The following is a 21,662-nucleotide window of genomic DNA, read 5'->3' on the forward strand; positions in this document are numbered from 1 at the left end:
ATATTTGAATCTTTCCACATTTTCTCTCCTCCTGCCTCATGGCATCCACAGCCTTCCTTGCAGTACTGCTGATCCTTGGGGTGTGTTCCAATTTCTAAATTCCCTCAGTGTATAATGGAAAGGGCTGGGGTCGAATCTCATTCAACTAACTAGCTGGCAAGCAGCAACCCAACTGGTAAAATAGAGGCCATGAACCCCACCCCACAGGGCTCTTTATGAGGATGGGATGGGATAGCATGTAGGGTGTCCCAGTCCCCTGCCTGCCAAAGAGCTGCAGCTCAAGGCTCCCGAGTCCTCTGCTCCCCCTTCTAACATCTGGCACCCAGGGTTAAAGTCAATGTTCCCAGTGAGGCTTGTTCTGTGCCTTGTTTAGGGAGCTCACTTTTTCAAAGCAGCTTAAACTGAGAAGCACTTTTGCAGCAGTCAGACCACAGTGGCTTAGTTTATAGCTAAATAAAAACTCTAAAGCTTTGGTGCTTCAGCAGTCAACCAGGGCACTTTACCAAAGAAAAACTACAGTTTATCGGAATGTCCTACAAAGGCCCTTGACATAGATAGTGGCCCATAAAGTGAACAGTAAGTGACCCAAATTACAGCTGGGTGGCACCTGCTTGGGAGATGCATAAAGGGGCTGGGGTGGGCCACAAGGCAAGCCCTCAGGAACCCAGCTGTTTGTGAATATAGATACAATACTATTAGACTCCTCCAGAGACGGGCTAAGTCGTTCTGTTTTTGCCCCCAAGCCTTGATTATCAGTCCCTCAATTCCACCCAATCAATTATCCTGATGTCAGCTTCTTACTAAAACTATTACTGGCTTCCATTCATTCATTCCACATTCAAGGAGAGTTTGTGGGCCAAACCCTGGGAATCATACTGATTACTCAAGAAGTAAGGCTGAATGTGGCACACGGTCTGGCTTCTAGAAGTTTATCTTCCTCACTAGCCTAGGACAACCGCACTGAGAACCAAAATAAAGTGTCATGAGAAAGGAGAAAGATACTGTAGGGATTCACAGGAAAAAGAAAGAACTGGATAGGAAGCAAGGAGCCCTGGTGGTGCAGTGATTAAGCACTTGGCTGCTAACCAAAAGGTTGGTGGTTTGAACCCACCAGCTGCTCCGCAGGAGAAAGATGAGGCAGTCTGCCTCCATAAAGCTACAGCCTTGGAAACCCTATGAGGCAGTTCTACTCGGTCCTACAGGGTCACTGTTAGTCAGAATCGACTCAACAGCAACAGGTTTAGGTGGGAAACGTGGAAGAGTTCTAGGAGTAATGGCTTTTGGAAAGTGTTGAATTACACTAAGCAGATTTTAAGTATCTCACTATTCCCGGAGAGATCAGTGGAGACAACTTCCTGTCTCCTCTCACTTCAAAACCATCTGTAACCATTCCCTCCTGTCCTGTCCCTTCGCCTGTGCTCAAGATCCCATTCTGTCCTACCTCCTCAGACCTCCAGGATCCAATCACACCTTTCTCATCTTCTTCAATGTCCCCCACTTCACAGGCCCCTATCCTTTAACGCAAGGTACACTCACTCATATCCCCCATCTTCTCGACTCTTTCTCCTCCCCTGGCTCTAGACATGCTATCTTCTGTGAGTTCTCCAACCTCTGGCTGGCTCCTTCTATCTCTCCTTCCCAGGCCCTCTACCTCCACCCACCCTGTGAAAATTGTTCTTCACACATGCTCAACAGGTGAGGTCTTCCATTTCCACCCCTTCCACCTATATCCTCTCAATGAATCCTAAACCAACAGACCCACTTCTGAACTTCAATCTGTGTACATTACCACAGCTTACCTCAAAAACAAATCCTCCTCAACATGCCCAAAACTACACTCACTTCTTGACCAACACTCAAAACCATCTTCACTTTTCTTACAACCTCTACCCTACAATGATGGCACCACTACCCATCCATGTGATAACTCAAGCCAAAAACCAAGGAGGGAACCCACACATTGCCCTCTTACTCACCCTTCGTCCAGTCACTTAGTACAAAGCTCCACCTGCTAAGTAGCTCTCAAAGCCATCTTCTGCTCCCATTTGTCACCACCACCCAGCCCAGGTCCTCACTACCTCTCATTCAGGCTAAAGAAACAGGTTCCTAATTGGTTTCCCTGTTTCAAATCTTTTTTCTCTTTTCCTAAAGTGGAAATATTTTATATTAAAAAAAAAAAATCATACATTGTACTCTTTTAAAAACTATATACATGAGATCAAACTGACAACAGCAACTTGAAAGATTAGATAGGAAACTTAAGAGGTAGTGAGTTTATGTTAATGAGGAGGAATAATTTGAAAAACGGGGATGAGGATGGTTGCACAACTTGAAGAATATAATCAGTATCACTTAATTGTACATGCAGAAATTGCTGAATTGGTCTATGTTCTGCTGTGTATACTCTCAACAACAACAAAAATATAAATGTTTAAAAGATCACTAAAAAAATCAAACAGTCTATAAATGGACGAAGTGAAAAGTATCCATAATTCCACCTTCAACAGACAATCTCTGCTAACCATTTCTGATTTTGTCTCCTTTTTTCCATCTCCCCCCCACCCCAAGGTTGCTATACTGCTCCCAGAATGATCTTTTCAAAATATTAGTACGCTGGTTTCAGAAACCCTTGACTGGACAATCTAAAGGATAACGAACATGGTTTCTTGAGTAAGTCAATGATGGGGGACAAAAAGGAGGGAGGCATTGCCCTAGATAAAGGAAGATTTAAGAGACATAGTAAACAAATATAAGCTGTGAGCTTTGCTTTAATCCTGATTCAAACAAACCAACTGTAAAATAAATTTTGTTCAGACAACTGAGGAAATTTGGTTATAAACTGGGTATTAGATGATACTGGAGTCCATGGGTGGTACAAATAATTAACACGCTCAGGTGCTAACCAAAAGGTTAGAAGTTTGAGTCTACCCAGAGGCACCTCAGGAGAAAGGTCTGGCAATCTACTTTTGAAAAACTAGCCACTGAAAACCCTATGGCGCACAGGACTACTCTGCCACACAGAACACAGTCAACGTCAACTAGACAGCAACTGGTATTAGATTATGCTAAAGAACTCCTGTTAACTTTTGTTAGGTGTAGTAATGGCATACGAAGTGATTAAGAAAATACCCACACAAACGTTTTGTTGTATGTATTTCACCACACACAAAAATACCCACATTCATTAGCGATACACGCTGAAATAAGAAGAAATGACATGCTATCTGGAATCTGCTTTAAAATACTTCAGCAAATAAAAAGGACAGATGAAGCAAACGTGGCAAGATCTTGACAACTGTTAAATCTAGGTGCTGAGTATTTGTGGGTTCACTGTATTCTTCACTCTGCTTCTTTGTATGTTTGCATTTCTAAAAACACGTTATATAACTTTTCAATTCTAGATATTTATGGGCAGAACCTTCTACTGCTCTCCACCCCATGACTCTAAAGTGAAAACCCTTCACAGAGCACACAAGGCAGACCCTTCACGATCTGACTCCAGACATCCTCCAACACCACCTCCCAAGGCCCTTCCAGCCCTCCAAGCCAGAGATAACTAAACCCTGCAGACCTTGGTATGTGCTTCCATCACCATTTAGATGACCCCCCTTTCCCAGTTTCTCTCTCCCATTTCATTCTATCCACCTGGCATACTCCTGCTAACCTCCAGACCTAACTGTTTCCTTCTCTGTAGCCTTCCTTGACTCCTCACCCCAAATAAAATATCTGGGCTGCAACCACTGACCAAGAGTAGACTTGCTCATGTGGTCCTGGCTCGGACAGACATGAAAATGAAGGTGGATATTGACTATCCCGAGACCTAAAGGCAGGGCTTCACCTCTAACAGCTTGCCACGCTCCACCAGTGCCCAGTTGGACTTGCCCCACTGCCATGCACACTCCAGCCCCCTGCGCCTCTAAAGCAAGAAGGGGCAAAGGGCTCACATCCACACCAACTGAAAAGGGAGTGGGCATCCAACTCAGTAGAAGGTCCACCACTCTCATCAAGGCTTCAATATAATTCTCTGGACCATTAGTCCCACAGAAATCAGAGAAAAAGAGCCTCCAGCAAAGAGCAAGCTGAAGAGAGCAGGATGCCAGAGCAAGATGCCACCAGGCTTTCTGTTCTGCACGAGAACTGCACGGTGCAGGCCCAGAATGAAGGTCTCTCCTGCCCTCCTGGACACTTGCAGTACCTCCTTCCCACCTCCTCTCCAAAGAATCCCTTCCTGGGCAGCTCCCTCGCCCACACCACTGCCCAGAGCCCATACCTCTGCCAGCTCCTGCTCGCTGATATTTCCAGTGGCACTCCCTTTCTTCCTTGCGCACGGCTCTCCCACAGTGACCCTGGTATCCCCTTTGGCATAGCTGTGCACTGTGAGAACTCCCGCCTGCCCTTGGGCTCGGCAGGACAAGGGCTCATTGGTTTCTGAATCAGAAGAGACAGAATCCTGTGAAGAACTAGAGCCCAGGCTGGAAGATGATTTCTTTTTGGAACCTGAGAAGACAAGGCATCCCTCTATAGAAGCAGGATTCATGGAAAGATCCAAGGCAGCTGCTTCTTGTTCCTCCTCCTCTTCCTCCTCTTCTAGTTTGACATTTTTGAGCTCTTCAAATTTGACGTCAGTGGAGTCAGAATAATCTGAAACACACATACATGTTAGACAGAGCCAACTTCCTCCTGAACGTACAAACCTGATAAAAGGCAGAGCAGCAAAGCACAAAGAACATGGACTGGGAGTTTAAGACCAGCTTTGAATTCTGGCTCTCCCACTTACAGAATCACTATGTGGCCTTTCTGGGCCTCCAGCTTCCTCCTCTATAACGTGAGGGTACTACCATCTATCTCCAGCGTTGCTCAAGATGATTACCGTGTATATGATGCAAGGACAGCCTGGCACATAGCAGACATTCAGCAAGTGGCAGCTGCCATATCCTCAACAGTCTCCTCTAGAAATTCAGGTTCAGCACAGACCTGGCTAACCCAAGCTAGAAAATATGCTGAACAGAAGCCAGCCCAGCCACAGGGGTCTGAGACATTAGTGCTGCCAAACTGTCAGCAGACATATCAAGGTACTGTCAACAGAGATTACTTCAAATCTGATCTGAGATCAATATAAGCCCCACTCAGACAAACCTACCCTCCACACAACCACCTGAGTGACTGCTCCAGAACACTGTATTTGACCATACCACTCCCATTCTCAAAATACAAAAGGCTCCTCAAACCTCCAAGGGTGCAAGCTCTTTAAATGGCAGGCAGTCCCTATTTCTCCAGTCTCATCTCCTGGTAATGTAACTCTCTTCCACCCTCTCACCCCTACGCTCATATTACAGAAAATCACCACCAGTTCCCCAAGTAGATGGTGCAGTTTCACATCTCCATGCCTTTCTTCTGCTACTCCTCTCTGGGATGCCCTTTCTATAATCCCTCACTCTCTCTGCCTGCCTGGAAAATTCCTACTTATCCTGGAAGAGTCAGTTCATCCATCATCTCCACCGAAACCTTCAGTGTTTCCCTGACCTGTCATCAGGCAGAGGGATGGGGCCTCTCAACCGTACATTCCCGGTATTCTCCTGTATAACCCCAAACCAAAGCACTCTTCACGCTGTATTACAATTATGCTATCTGCTTATAGACCTGTCTCTTTCTTTCTTTCTTCATATCTGTGACCCTAAACTCAATATATCTAACTCAGAACAGACAGACACGTTAGGATTGTGGAAAAAATAACAATCCACTAACCTGGAAAGGTGAGTCCATCCTCGACTTGCCGCACAGAGCTATGGGTGGGCCTCATGGGAGCGAGGGCAGCCTGGCACTCCGTTATCTCATACTGTCCAGAACTCAGCTCCTCCTTGGGGAAGAGCTCGCTCTGACTCACCTCCTGCGGTATTTCAAGACAAACTCGGTGCCTCTTTGTCCCTATACGGTGCTTGGCTAGGCTGCAAGGAGGGCAAACCTTTTAGAAGCCCACACATACATGTATCCAATTACATAAACACATTCACACACGTCCCCACACAACCTAAAAGGGATGGCAACAGCCTGTCAGGCCTGGTTCAAACCTCAGCTCTGCCTCGCAGTTGTGTGACTTGAGACAAAGGACTTTACCTCTCTGAAGGTGTCCCATTATCTGCAAAATATGGATGTCACCACCCACCTCACAGATTTATTGTGAGGATTAAGAAAACAGTACGCAAAGTACATGGGCAAGTGCCTGGCATATTGTAGGTACCCATAAATGTTCCTTCTTTCTTCCTCTCATGGCCCAGAATAAATCCTCCTCAGAGAATAGAAATCCTCTGGCTCAAACACAAACAACACAGATGTCACACCATTCTCCCACCCTTGTGAGCCCCATCCCCACCATCATGCACTCTCCTTTGAAAACAACAACTCTGGAGTGATGATAAAATAACATGACTTTTTTTTGGCTCAGGAGGAGTCATGCCCTCACATGTATATGACCCCGTACTCCAGGAGAAAAAAGGTCTACACCTACAGATGCTATCATTCCTGGAAAACAGTTACAAGGATGTGCCTGAATGCTCTAACTTCAAAGATTCTGGAGCCTTAACAAAAGGAAAACTCCTTCAGCGCCACAGTTCAAACACCTCACTTAGAAACAGCTTCTCTGCAGGTTCTGGAAGCTGCCCAGACATCACTGCCTCAAACAGCCAGGGCTACAAGGGCTGCTGGGTTACCTTCTCTTCAGGTCTCCCTCCTCTCCATCCTCGACCCCCTCCATGTCCTCCTCTGGACACTCCTCCTCGCTCCCAGCTCTTGGGGGCAGTTCACTCTCCTTAAGAAACTCAGCTGCTTCCGGTGTGGGTAGAGTATGGTCAATAACTGTGCTGTCCTTCCCAGCTTTCCAAAGTTTGTATCTTTCTGGCTGGAACTTCCTCACAAACACATCCATGGATATCTTCACCATATCTTTTCTGCAAGAGCACTGCACGAGTAACCAGAGGAGATACAGATGAGCAAACCTTACTGCTTCCACCTGACCCTCGAACCCATCATCTCCTTCCAAATGAGAAAAAGTACAGAGATGCCCATGAAGAAAACAGTCTAGAATCAAATTGTTTTAGTTCACAGGCAGAGAACATAGTGTCCTTGAAAAGCCTTCCAACAAGGAGGGAAACAGGGAAAAGGGGGCAGAGTGTGCATGGTGGTGGGGAGAGCCCACCTGGGCACTGATGGAGCATGGCCAACCATCGAAGTGAAGCCTTGCATTTAGGTCTCAGGATGGTCAATATCCACCTTCATCTGGTGTCTATCTAAGCCAGAACCATACTAGCCAGTCTACTCCTGGTCAAAGGTCCAGCCCTGATGCTTGCCTGAAGTAAAAGTATCCCTAAATATTTCTCAACAAAGAAATCTCAGAGTAGCTGAAGCAAGAAATACTGATGTATGTGGATGTAGTTTTGATGCTTAATGGTCTTAAACACAGGAACTTTACTTATAAAATCCAATTTATCTACTTTGTCTTTTGCTGCTTGTGCTTTTGGTGTCATAGCTAAGGAAAAAAAACAAACCTCATTGCTGTTCAATCAATTCTAACTCATAGTAACCCTATAGGATAGAGTAGAATTGTCGTATAGGGTTTCCAAGGCCGTAATCTTTACAGACGCAGACTGCCACATCTTTTCTCCTGTGGAGTGGCCGGTGGGTTCGAACAGCTGACCTTTCGGTTAGCAGCTGAATACTTAATCACTGAGCCACCAGGGCTCCCTACTGTATCTAAGAATCCATTGTTAAAAATAGGTCCCAACGTATTACTCTTATGTTTTCTTCTAAGATTTTTATGGGTTTAGTTCTCACATTAGGTCTTTGATCCATTTTTTGTTTTTGTATATGGTATAAGGTGTTGGTCCAGCTTCATTCTTCTGCATGTGGAAATCCAGTTAGTTGTTCCAGCACCATGTATTAAAAAGACTATTCTTTCCTCACTGAATGCACTTAGCACTCTTGTCAGAAATCAACAGACCACAGATATGTGGGTTTATTTCAGAACTCTCAATTATATTCCGTTGGTCTATCTATCTGTCATTATACCAGTGCCAGGCTGTTTTGATTGCTGAACTTTATAGTATGTTTTGAAATCAGGAAGTGTGAGTCCTCCTACTTTGTTCTTCTTTTTCAAGACTGCTTTGGCTATTTGGGGCCCCTTGCCATTCCATATAAATTTGAGTATTAGCTTTTCCATTTCTGCAAAGAAGGCTGCTGGAATTTTCATGGGAGGAACTTCACTTTATATGTCCCAAATTTGAACAAGTTTTTTTTCAATTCCTTATGAACACAAAATTTTGGCACTTTAGTACATTTCTGGCAGCTTTGTTCCTGAATTCCAGAAGTTCAAAGAAATGTTCTGATAACCAACCAGTATGCCTAACAGGAATTTGCTCCACCAGACATTTTTAGTCACAGTGTAAAAGAAAGAAATCAAGAGGATTTACCAACACTGCTTGTTTGCCATACTCAATCCACCTCCGGGTAGCAAAATTGGTAGATTCTGCACAGTTGAAGCCATGGTTAAAGCCGGCATGATAACCATAGGGGAAAGTGATCATAAATTCTCCAGCTTCTTGAGTTACCTAAACAAGAGCAGACTTGAAGCAACTGCATCAAATAGCAGAAAGACTACAGAGATGGAATCCAGAGCCCCAGCTCTGCCACAACTTAGCTGAGTAACCAAGGATAAGTCATAAAACCAATGGGGTCTTAGTGTCATTGTCTGTAAAATGCAAAGCCTAACACATCATATGCCATGATTCTAATTAATTATTGCTCCAAATTAACACTGCTCAAGAGAATTTGATTCTCCTGTGCATACTGGAAGGTACAGTACGCCACCTTTAATACTCTTAGATCAAAGTGTTGTTATACAGTTTAGCTTTGGCCCACACCTGATACATAGTGATAAACACGAATAAAGATCTTCTGCAAAAGAAACCAGAAAGGGTGGTTTCTGTGTAAGCCTAAGGATTTTCATGTAAAAATTTTATATACTTCTGTATGTAAAATCAGCTCACCTTGTCAAAGGGAATTCCGTATTTCTTCAGCATTAAAGGAGAAATCAAGGTCATCTTATGCCTGAGAAAAGCCTCGCAGCTTTGAGCACTTCCTGGGAAAAAGCCTGTTTAATTGAAAATGGGCATGGGTTAATACAATATTCCACAGTGAAGTTAACCTTAAGTCACTTCACACCTGAGGACTGAGCTTATCTGAAACATAAGGAGGACTGAGGAGATCTCCAAAGACCCTTCTAGCCTCACGTCAATTCTAAGATTCTACAATGAGCCTCTAGGCTCTCTCTTACATAGGGTGTTGCAAGGGAAATCAAATTCTGTTTGGGACCGAGATCACACAAGCTGCTTTCTGTCCTTATAAAGAGCTTTAAAACTACTTAAGACCTTTCCCCACTCCCCTGTATGCTCCATTTTTTGTTAGTAACATATCTACAGCCTAGACTGCCCAGGCTTTCTGGAAATAGGCTCTCTCATGGTACAAACCTATCAAAGTCCACTTAAAAGAACCAAAGTGTAAATAATTCAATTCTGATTTTCACACATTTGTGCTTTTGGCAGAAAAAAACAAACCCAATAGCCTGTGCCTGATAAAAACGAATCCAAGACAGCCAAAGGGGGAATTACTGAGTCCCTTCTCAGGACAAAGCACAGAGAAGTCTCTGATTTTAGTTGTTCTGCTAGGGTAACCAATCTGGCAGTCTAGCTCATCCTCCACCTACATGCCTGGTGTCTTAGTTATCTCGTGCTGCTATAACAGAAATACCACAAGTAGATGGCTTTAACAAAGGAAATTTATTTTCTCACAGTTTTGAAGGTTAAAGTCCAAATTCAGGGTGCCAGCTCTAGGGGAAGGATTTCTCTGTTGGCTCTGGAGGAAGGTCCTTGTCTCTTTGAGCTTCTGCTCCTGGGCGATATTCACGTGGCCTGGCACCTCTCTTCCCCCATATCTACTTCTCTCGTTCTCTTGCTTGCTTGTTTTACCATACTTTTACTCAAATAACATGCATGTTATATATTTTTGTGCCCACCATGCAAGCCCTCACACATTATTTTCCTAGACACATTATACACGTTGTAGGTATGGGTTATATGTGGGTGCATTATTTACAAAGGTGCTTATTTGTGAAAAATACGGTAATCTCTTTTATATTTCAAGAGATTGACTCATGACACACCCTACACTAATCCTGCCTCAGTAACGTAACAAAGACAACCCATCCCCAAATGAGATTATAACCATACACACAACCCAACCAACTACTGTGGTCAGTCTCAGAGCCACCCTGTAAGTCAGAGTAGAACTGCCCCATAGGGTTTCCAAGGAGCGGATGATAGATTTGAACTGCCAACCTTTTGGTTAGCAGCCAAGCTCTTAACTCTTAACCACTGTGCCACCAGGGCTCCGCCCCAGGCACAGAGGTTAGAATTCACAACACATATTTTTGGGGGACACAATTCAATCCATAACACCTGGACAAGAATATGACCACATTTTAGAGCTAACAGCGCAGCTCACAGGAGAATCCAACCCAGTGTACGGAGAAGACACTGTACCTTTGGCGAGACGCTCCAGCCGTTTCCCGTGCTCTGGGGGAACAGAGTACCTGCAATCAAAGAAGATCCTTGGAGCTGGAGCAGGGGACAGGCACAGAAGCTTGTTCCCACTCTCAAGATAGCTTGAAATACCACATTTTTTAACTTTCCAACCATGAAAGCTAGAAGGGAATCTGCAGAAGTGATATATTAGACTGTCTGGGCAAAGAAGAAACGAACCTGGACCCCACACAGAAGTGTGAGTGAATTTATGTATTTTATATTCATTCACTTAACAAGACATTTATTGAATATTTACCATGAGCTAGGATTTATGGTAATTTACAGTACACACTGAATGTTTCTCTCCTTTATGATGATGTTCATGCTGTAAAATTTTAAAAAAAAGAAGGATGACATTACATAACCTCAGTATTTTTAAAAGTGCTCCTGGCACAGCCTGAAAGACCGAACTGGGGTAGAATGGAGAACAAGGTGAAAATGGATTAGACACTTAAGAAACCTGGCCTGTATGTGCTCATGAACTCATTTTCCCTTCTCTGTAACAGCTATACTGACTACCCAATAATTAATTGTTCCTCTAGCCAGTACCACCACTCGTCTGTCAGTCTGTTGTCCTGTGGTGGACCATAAGAAACATTATGATAAACGAGTAAATACTGAAGTTATCAAGCATTTCATTTTACTTGGATCCACAATCAACACTCATGGAAGCAGCAGTCAAAAAAATCAAATGACGTACTGCATTGGGCAAATCTGCTGCAAAAGACCTCTTCTTTAAAAGTGTTAAAAAGCAAAGATGTTCCTATGAGGACTAAGGTGTGCCTGACCCAAGCCATGGTACTCTCAATTGCCTCATATGCATGCAAAGCTGGTCAACGGAAAAGGAAGAACAAAGAAGAATTGATGCCTTTGAATTATAGTGCTGGTGAAAAATACTGAATATTCCATGGACTGCCAGAAGAATGAACAAATCTGCCTTGGAAGAAGTACAGCCAGAGTGCTCCTTAGAAGTGAGGATGGCGAGACTTCCTCTCACATACTTTGGACATGCTACCAGGGGACCAGTCCCTGGAGACAGACATCATGCTTGGTAAAGTAGAGGGTCAGCAAAAAAGAGGAAGACCCTCGACAAGATGGACTGACACAGTGGCTGCAACAATGGGCTCAAACACAGCAACGATTGTGAGGATGGTGCAGAACCAGGCAGTGTTCCGTTCTGTTGTACACAGGGTTGCTATGAGTCGGAACCCACTCGACGGCACCTAACAACAACTAGCCAGTAGGGTATGTATACCCCACAGAATAGCTCTTCATTAAAAAAACAGAGAGAGGGCTTCAAATTATTTAACTTTTGCAAAACTATTAAACTTTACACTTTGAAACTCACAATAACTCTTACCTTAACCTTTATCCTAAAAATTATTCCACAGTAACAACAAAAACTTCCCATCCCAAATAGCTCCACTATGGGGGGGGGAAAAAAACAGGAGAGTTGAGGAAAATGTTTGTCACGTCACCTAAAGGAATTTGGGATCCATCAGGCAACCCTGCACAGAAGTTTCTGGAGGTCCCATTTCAAATTACCTAAAGAGTGCATTCTCTCTCAAAATGAGAATGGAAATCTAATTTCAGGGAATTTTAGACTAAACAACGGTAAAGAAACAAAACCTACATTTATGGATCCTAGAAATCTAGCCATCTAAGGAATGAAATGGGATAGTGATGGGGTAGTCACACGGTCAAAAGGCATTTTCCTCAAGATTAACATTTGAAGGAAGAAAGGAAAACCCTTGCAAAAGGAAAATTAAGGTGGAATATAGTTTCCAAGACTCCCCATGACCTGGCCAATGGTGTCCCTCTGGCCTCACGACTCATTTCTCACCCTTATACACAGCACCCAATCCACAGTGGACCCCTCCAGTTCCCTAAACACATCATGCTCTCTCTCAGCTGGGGGTCTCTGCACATGTTGCTGCATCTGCCTTCCCTCTGTGTATCAAAAAGGTAGTCTCCCTCCCTAAACCCACCACCATTCCAACCCAGCTAACTCCTCCTCATTTTTTAGGTTTCAGCTTATTGTCGCCACTTCCAAGGAATCCTTCTCTAACCCCGACACCTCCCCTTCCTATGTGGACATATAGCACCCGCTAGTTTCCCCTCAGAGCTTTTCTCACACGGTGTTGGCCATTTTCTCACACTTTTACTTCCTATCTCCTGACCAGTCTTCTAGTTGTGTGTGGGTAGGTATCTCATCTGTCTTATTCAACATTGTTATCTGCAGCACCTTCAAGAAAATGCTGAGACTGACAGATGGATCAGCCCAGGGAGAGAAGAAAGAACAAATTTTTCATCTCTCCGAGTAGACTGGTAACATCCTGGAGAGCAAAAAGCATATGCCAAGTAGCTCTGCATTCCCTCTGTGTTAAGTACACATTGCTGCTCTCCAAATACATTTTCTGAGGAAAGGAAAGCTTTCTATCATCTGAAAGAGTGACTCCAGTCTTGGAAGTCTGCCTGTAAGAAATGCCTCAGGCCTGTTCAGAAAAAGAAATTAAAAAGCAGTGGGACAGCTTAGAATAGCCCCTGTGGCTCTCAGTTAACACAGCCAACTGACGCTTTCATACAATGGTATTGTATGTCCTGCTCTCTGAGGCCTCAAAAGATGGACTGAGCAACAGAGCTCCAACAGCATCTCCTCACTTGAAAGTTTGTTCAAAATGTAGAATGCCAGCCCCACCCCAGGCGTACTGAACCAGAATCTGCACCCTAACTGATCCTCTGGTGATTCCTATGCACATCAGAGGTGAGCCCTGCTCTATCATCAGAAAGCCCCAGTGCCAATGCCAGCTGACTTTACCAGGACTTTGGTTCTCCGAAGTGCAGGTAATTGATGCTGTATAGGTCCATGTCTTCAGTATGCCAGGCAAAGGACGTCTTCCACATGCCGAAGTACAGGTATGGGGTGTTCACACCCTCAATGGTGATCCCACTCTCCTTTTCCACCAAGTCCAGGATTGTTCTCAGCCGGCCAATATTCCACTCATCCACATGCTGCAAAGGCAAAAACAGTCCACGGCAAGTTACATTTGAATATAAACGGAGGCTCTGAACCTACAAATCAGAGTAGGTCACAGATAAGCTGTTACCTCTAAGAGAGATGGGGAATAATGTCAAACAGCATGGACATGAAGACAACAGCACCCCTCACTCACTTTTCACAGCCACCACTGAAACTGAGGCCATTTCATCTCCAAAAGGCAAGTGCCACTTTGTGAACAATATTAGCGTACGGAAGATGCTAAGGAGATGACAGCACCTGTTGTAATCCCCAGGAGGAAGTGCTTGAATTGAAGACCAAGAAATGTAAACCAAAATAGGAAAGAACTCTTAGACCATAAAAAATGCAAAACATAGCAATTAACTATAACAATTTTGTGGCTTTTCTAGCCCCAATTTCCACTGGTCAGTGTCTTCAGTTAAAAGTCTACAATGCCACCCAATCCTTTTCCTGAGTCATTAAGTACATGCTCGATAATTGTACCCCACTTTTGTACCTTCCCACCCCAAATTTTTGTAGCATCTTCCTGTCATTCATCCCTTTAAGCTTGACTTCCCACCTAGAAAAACTGTTATGAACGAACTTGGAACGCACTTTTTAAACTCCGTCCTTCCAATTATCTGCAGAAACATTAAAATCAATCTGAGCAATAACTCCTGAAATGTCCTATAGATTTTTAATCATCCAAAGACAATATCAAATAATTCCCTCTTTTGCCATTTCTAAGGCAGTTCCTTATGTCAAACAGCACTATATCCCAAGGCAATGCAATTTTTAAAAACAGCTTTTGCTACAAAATCTTGAGGGATTCTGAAAATCTAAATACATTTTTCTTCTTAAATATATACCCCTTTCAGTAGATTAGGCAGTGATCTTTTTTTCTGCAGAAATCACATTGCCTCTCCCCCAACATTTCATTTTCTGTGATCCCACCCTCTCAAGAACTCATCAGTTACCACCCACAGATTATGCTAACAGCCCTTGAAAAGAACACCACATCATTCAATTCACATGTAGAGTAGGACAAATAAAATTCAGTCACATGTAAAAATACCCACAATTAAGTGAACACAGCCATCAACTGCTGGTAGGTCATTCAATTGTTCACCCACCCCTTCACGGAATGGCGTTTAGGTGCCTACTATGTGCTGAGCGTTATAAAAATGGTTTTACACTGCAAAATTACAAAAATGCTGCACAGAGGGTTTCCAGTGAGTCTCACCTTTTCATAGAGAGTGCCATTCACATCTGCACCATAGATTGGGGGGTTAAATGTGAGATTTTTCCAGTATTTCCGCTCAAGTTCCTCAAACTCACTATAGCGTGGGGTACAGTACCTTTCAAAAAGCAAAAGTAAAAGTATTATCCACTAAAAGGGGACTAAATTCATTAGGCATGAACATTATAAGACATCATTCCCTTTTCCAGGGACAAGCAAGACATTTCAGATGAACAAGACATAAGTTTGACTTTCAAGGCTCTAAGCAACTCCTTCAATATCCCTTGCATATGCTCTGGGCCCAAGGACGATGACACTCAGATGTAAACCCATCTTCCTTAAGAGGCACAATATCCTCAACTCTCTAGAGAAACTCTACTTAAACTACGTTCTGCTGGTTCAGGAGTGGCCTGGCCACTTGGCAGAAAGCAGGCTTACAAACCTGGGAGAACCAAGAGCCATGAACCCCAATATGCCCACAGACATCTAAATTCAGCCAGTATGTGAAAAGCTGAGGCCTCTGACAGCATTCATTTCCCTGCACCAATGTAAAGGAAGCTCTCCAAGAGGGCTCATTTCACTGCTACATGCCCAGCACCTTATGCAATGGCTAACACTCAATAGATAATCCTGCCCAAAATACATTAAAAATGCCTTAAAATACAAAAATAGATTGGTGCATATCAAATGTTACATTTGGGGAACCCTAAATTATACAAACATAGACAGAGATACACAGACATCTCCCACCTCCAACAGATATGTTTTATAAATTTGGATTTGTAACTACTGGGTTTTATCAAAGCTGGCTCGACATGCAGATAGAAATCAAGTTAAGAATTTGTTGTATTTCAGGGTGAAGGGAATAGACATAGGACTTGCAAATTTAAAAAGAAAAGAGGTATCTCGAAAGAAGGAAAAGTCTAGCATATGCTGACAAGAAGTAAAGACTGGCAAGGGGCTAAGGCCCCTGGTAGAGTCCAAGTGAGAAACAGAAATAGAATGCACACACATGACACAGATGAAAGGATGACACAACCTTTCATCTACAGAGCATATCACACTTCTTCAGCATGCTTTTATATATAAGTTCTCGCACTGGATAACAGGGAGGCCAGCAATACAGATATTTTAGGAGTTCAGTTATCAATAAAACTAGAGATCTCAATTAGAATTGTGGTAAGTTAAACGGAAGGAAAGTAAAGAGCAGAAATAGAAAAAGCAAGACCTGATGAGAGCGATGACAAAGCACACGAAGCGCCGCCCCCAGAGTGTGAAAACTGGCAAGCTAAAGATCTAGCTCTGGGCTCATTCACAGTGACGGCATAATTTGTCTGACTGGCTGAAATCGAGACAGACATAGACCAAAAACGCTCAGGAAAAGAAGCAAGGGAGAAGGGAGGAATCCTTGTGGAAATCAAAACCAAGAAGTAACATGAGAAAGATTCAAGAAAAATTAAGAAGGAGCAATAAGAGCCAAATGAGGGAAACACAAAATACATTCTCTGCGAATCTGAGGTCAAATGACACTTAAATATTAAAAGCAGCAGAGAAAAACAACTGAAAACAACTGGCCTAAACAAAGTTTCTTAAAGGTAAGAATGAACAGGGTGATAGAAAATAGCGAACAGCTTGGTAATTTATTCACATTTTGTTAACGTCAAAACAAAAAATGGGACAGCAGCTAAGTGGATACTGAGGAGTCTGAGCATGATTATGGAAAGACAGATGGATCCAGAAGAAAGAGATAAACTGAAACTAAGGCCACTTTTTGAGAAGGAGGTATCAATACATCCAGCAAGAACTCCTTCTGAATCATCTCCAACTTTCTCTTTCGCAACTCAGCCACTTACCAGAATATGATTCTCCTTTTGATGGAAAAACAATGGGATAACCTTATGTAAGAACATGAACAGGTTTGGACTGTGACACAGTACTGAGAAGAGGAAGTGCTCCCATAAAAAGAACAGAAAGGAAGACAGAAGGTAGAGCTGAGTAAACTGTTCCTCCGGAGGATGGTCATAGCCTTTGAGACAGCTGTAGGGATGAGATGCTAGGTCCCAGATGCTATGACAGGTAAAGAAAGAAGCATGTTTTCACTCACTTATCACTATTGGCTATCTTGCGGAACTCTCGAACAGTCATGGCCTTCTTCTGTATGTTGTACTGAGTAAAAAGGCCAGACTGCCCAGTCACCAGCTGTTGGATGGGGGCAGGAATGACCAGATCATCAATATCATCATAGGAGGCTCGTGGCTTCCACTCCTTTGGAGGAACAACCTGTAGGGAACACATGACACAAAGAGACAGGTCAGAAACCAAAAAAGCCAGTCAGAGTCCAGGAAGTGCGTAGGCTGCTATCCAACCTAACAGTCAAGTTTTCTAGAAAGTTACCTTGATTTAACCACACTCACCCAAACACAGCAAGTCACACTGCCATGCTAACCGTGATTCAGTTCTACGGCTAACTAGCTGCCTAGCTGCAATGACCTAAGGAAATACTTGTTTCCAGCCTCAGTATTCTTATCTCGGCACCTAGAAAAAAGGGTGAAGAGCTGATTCTCTCTCAATCTAACTGCAGGGCTCTCTTTTAAAAAAAAGAAAAAGAAAAATATAATTTTACTTGACTTGGTCAACTCTACACTCCTAAGAGTTGAGAATGAGACATCACAATATCTACCTTCTAATAACATTTTGTTTCTCATCCACGTAAGTGTACTACCTATTCAAATAACAATAAATTAATGAGAAAAAAAAAGAATGAGTTGGATCCATAATTGACCTAGAGGGAAAAACACACATTATAAAAAAAGAAAACAGAACGAACAGACACATAAATACATATGGCACAGTCCTATTTTGTTTAAAATAAAAGAAAAAATAATGTCTTACCTGTGTTTGTGTGAGCAGAGAAAAAGGTATGGAAAAAGATATGCCGATCAATTAACACTGATTACGTTATGGATATGGCACGAGAGAGGATGAAGATTAGCCTTTTCTTTACTTAACTCCAATTATTTAACTTGTAATAACCAGAATACTTTTGCAATTTTTTTAAACTAATAAGAAGTCAAACCCCCAAAAAACTTACTATGAAAAAAGCTACACTGAGGTCCTGCACTTCTACCTGCTATTAACCCTGCAGTAGCAGTATCTGCATGTAAGAGTAAAGATGGAAATGTCTCAAGCCTCAGTGGAGGTACCAAGATCCAAGGACTGGTCCTCAGCTTGTCCTTACTTTCTTTTTTTCAAACTAAAAAATATATACACATCGTAGCAAATTCAAACAATATAAAACAATAAAAAGTTTTTTTCCTGGTTCAGAGTCCCCTGCCTGAGTTTCTTGAGGATCCTTCCAGAAACACACTCATTTTATTTATTTACCTAATTCTGACAAGGGCTGATTTGACTCAGGCGAAAAAACTAACCGGACTCACCAGAGAAAAAAGCATAAACCAGAAACCAATTTCAAGTTGCAAGGACCAGAATATTCATGCTGGCAGGCATTCTCCCCTTGAAGAAAGTTCACATGGAACGTCAAGTTATGAGGGTGCTCAATGAGAATGAAATCAGAGCAAGAGACTTTGAATGGCCTAAGCGCTCCATGACAGAGACAAAAAACACTAAAGCACCCGTCTCCACCATGAGGACTGAGGCACCAAAGCATCTGGTCCTGGGAACACTTGCTCTTTCCAAGCAGCTCTTCTCCCACCTAAAAGCGGTGATTCTTCAGATGCCAACAAAAGGAATTAACTTGTGAACAGGGCAGCATACACTCATCACCTACCTGCCTTTCAATAAAACCCAGTTCTTCTGGCCTTCATTAGGAAAAATCTTACTGCTGCCCTCTGAAACAAAAGCCAAGCTGAACAATACTACCCCTTACCTTGGCCAGCCCAGCCCGATGAGCTCCTTGGGATTCAATGTAGGCAATGTATCGACTGAAGTTCCGAAACTCCTCCATGGTCGGATAGAAGGTCATTATCCGAGCACTGGGATTCAGGGTTTCTGATTCAGAAGCCATTTTCCCTCCTTTTTGAGGTCACTTTGGTCAGATGAAATCTAAAGAAATACATTAAGAGCATAAAATTATATAAAAATCAAAATTCAGTGCTGGGGATGTCAGTGCTGAAAATAGTAAAAGAGGATGTAGAAATTCTAAAGAAGCAATGAGACCTCACAGCTGGAATCTGCCTCTGGAAAAGTCATTTAAGTGAACTTGAAATACAGATAGAAAAGATTCTGTCTAAAAGAAGCTGATGTATCAAAACTATGTATTCAAATCTCATTTACATGGAAACATTGTTTCAGCTACAAACGGAAAAACTGTAATTATTCAGTGGTTGGTCCTATCTAACAATACAGCTGCCCTGCCTATATCCTACCCTTTTATCTTTTCAATTTAGTCTCTATTCACACCTTGCTAATCCCTTCTCAGAGCATTAAACATAACATACAAGCAGATTTAAAAAGCTACGTATGGGCCTCCTTCTAGCCATGATTTTTAAAACCCTAAAGTGAAACTGTTCTCACATTTAAGCCAAAATGCAGTTTCAGCAGTACTTACTGAAGTCAAGCTAGAGACTAGTTTAACTGCACTGTACCCAGAACTCAAAGGACAAAATTTAAACAGGCAATAAACTAGCAATACAGGGCAAACTTCACAAGTGATTGCAGAAAATAAAATACTCTGTTAACGCTTTTAGATGAGGCCTTCAGCTAAGTGGGTGCACGAGCCATCCTCTGGTAACACAACAAACCATCTCAACTGAGAAAAGACAAAGCGTACCAGCTAAAAGGAGTCCGTTTAGAAGCAAAAACAGCATGCCCTCTACTGAACCTCCTCACCAAGGGCTTAGCTGTTCTGCTCCCCCAGTCTGGGCCCCAAAGCCATGGCAGCCCAATTCCAAGAGTCCCCTTGAAGGCTGGAGAGAGCCCAGAGGGCAGAAAACTGCTCCCAACTTGCCAGTAATCTAGTAACAGACTGGGGAGACAGAAGGGAGAGCTGTCTGAGAGAGGAAAGAAGACAAGCTCCACTACCTGCATCCACCAAAAATATCGTGTGTTCCTGGCCAGGCTCTTTCCATGCACCTTGTAGGAAGTTTGCATGGGAGGTGTACTATTACCCCTGTTTTACATACCAGGAAATCTGCTCACAATCCTGAAATGTACTCCTTTTGCTCCTTCCATTACTAAATGCCTACATTCTACTCTCCACCTAGACTAAGTCCTTTGCAAGGGTAGGTTCAAGTGTGAAGGAATCTGAAGTTTATTCAATTTTGAGAATCCTCTTTAAAAAAAAAAGATATCCTACTTTTACAAAAAGGTACCTTGTGATCAGTGTTAAGGCTTCCCCCCACGCCTTGGAAGGGGCCCACCAGCTACATGCACCTTTGGCCCTATTCATCTTTGTATGCCTAGAACCTAGAACAAAGCACGGCACAAAGCAGGCACCCGGTAACTGCTGAATAAGTGATTTCCTTACCCTCACCTCAGTTGCTCATCTCCTTTCTTCAACCCTTGGATTCCCTTCCCCCAGTATGTTCCCTGGGGAGAGCTCCCATTCCCTGACACCTTTCCTTCCTCTACCAGTAACAAAGCTTAGTGGTTCAAGAGCACCGGCTCCAGAGTCAAAACAACTCTTGACTACAGGTCTGGTCTCTCATTCATTACCTGTGTGACCTTGGTTGTGTAAGTTGCCTGAGTCTCAGTTTCCCCACCTGTAAAATGGGGATCCCAACCCCCTGCCCTGCAGGGTTGCTGTGATTAAGTCAGATGATGAAAGCGAAACAGTAAGCACTAGGCCCGGCACCCAACTACTCAATAAAGCTAGCTGTTACTAACAGCAGTTCGCACCTTCACCCCCTCCCCTCGCAGCCTCTCCCGCGGGCACCGCTCCACAGGTAACTTCCCCCTCCCCGCTCCCAAGATACCCAAACCTCACCGTACAGGAGTCCAGCCCCTCCCGGCCCCGCCGCCTAGGCGAGTGAGGTTGGGTCGCAGGAAGAAGAAAATAAGGTCCGGTAGACCCGCCCCCCTTCCCGACGTCCATTGGCCATAAGAGATTGGAAAGGGCCAATCTCAGAACCCACTTTGGAAGCTCCTTCTCCCATTGGTCAAAAACTATGCCTATCACTCACCTCTGAACGAACCCTTGCCCCTCACCCACCGAGGTTCACGGTCACGACTACAGCAGCAACAAACCTAAAGGATTAGAAAATCCTATGGTTCTCACCTAAAGCCTACCGCCCCGGCAGGGCTTAGGTCCAACTTTTAATGTCGCCACTTGCCGATTCTATTGCTTTTCCAGCTGGCGAAGGACTAAGCTCCGCCTCCTCGAAAGTCGGCCTTTGCGCAGCCGCACAGCGCCCCACGGAGTCGACCAATCCGAGGACAGCTATAAGATCCCAAACAGCCAATGAGCATGTGATGTAGCCGCCTCAAAGTCCCGGCATATCAATCTGCTCAGCCTATGAGCGCCGGCTCGGGCTGTTGCCAGGAGAAAATGCTGTACCACTCGGGACCACGGCCACTGAGCATCTCGTCTGAATCGCGGAGCTGGCCAATCATAGACTAGCTTCTGGACATCCGTAGCTAATCAGGATTGAAAGAAATGAGTACCTAGAAATGGGATGGTCGGAAAGGTGGGTAAGGGCGATGAGGTTATTGTAGGGTGTTTTTAATGAAAGGGTGGGGCAGAGTCTTCTCGAGGTGATTTGGACCCTTGGCTTGTGTGGAAATGTGATAGGGACTACTAAGGGCAGTTTCAGAAGTCAAAGAGTTTCTAATAAAG

At 43.6% G+C, this 21,662-nt stretch overlaps 1 protein-coding gene across 4 annotated transcripts in view; it reads right to left on the minus strand.

Annotated features, from left to right (window-relative positions):
• Positions 1–21,230, minus strand: part of KDM4A (lysine demethylase 4A) — a 45,623-nt gene extending 24,393 nt beyond the window's left edge. Inside the window, exons 1-11 of one of the 4 annotated variants that reach the window (XM_004371846.1) lie at positions 21,105–21,230; positions 18,756–18,931; positions 16,974–17,149; positions 14,873–14,987; positions 13,450–13,643; positions 10,590–10,639; positions 9,039–9,142; positions 8,463–8,600; positions 6,708–6,955; positions 5,746–5,945; positions 4,271–4,641 (exon numbers count right to left, since the gene is read on the minus strand). In XM_004371846.1, coding sequence (XP_004371903.1) covers positions 4,271–4,641; positions 5,746–5,945; positions 6,708–6,955; positions 8,463–8,600; positions 9,039–9,142; positions 10,590–10,639; positions 13,450–13,643; positions 14,873–14,987; positions 16,974–17,149; positions 18,756–18,893 — 1,734 coding nt within the window. In that variant the 5' untranslated portion in view covers positions 18,894–18,931; positions 21,105–21,230. Of the gene's footprint in view, positions 1–4,270; positions 4,642–5,745; positions 5,946–6,707; positions 6,956–8,462; positions 8,601–9,038; positions 9,143–10,589; positions 10,640–13,449; positions 13,644–14,872; positions 14,988–16,973; positions 17,150–18,755; positions 18,932–20,813; positions 20,859–21,104 lie in introns of those variants that run through there. The other 3 variants (XM_023727135.1, XM_023727136.1, XM_023727137.1) reach the window with 3 other exon arrangements.
• Positions 21,231–21,662: the final 432 nt, after the last annotated feature.

This window comes from Trichechus manatus, unplaced genomic scaffold (genome assembly GCF_000243295.1).
Source record: "Trichechus manatus latirostris isolate Lorelei unplaced genomic scaffold, TriManLat1.0 scaffold00015, whole genome shotgun sequence".
NCBI classification, from domain to species: Eukaryota; Metazoa; Chordata; class Mammalia; order Sirenia; family Trichechidae; genus Trichechus; species Trichechus manatus.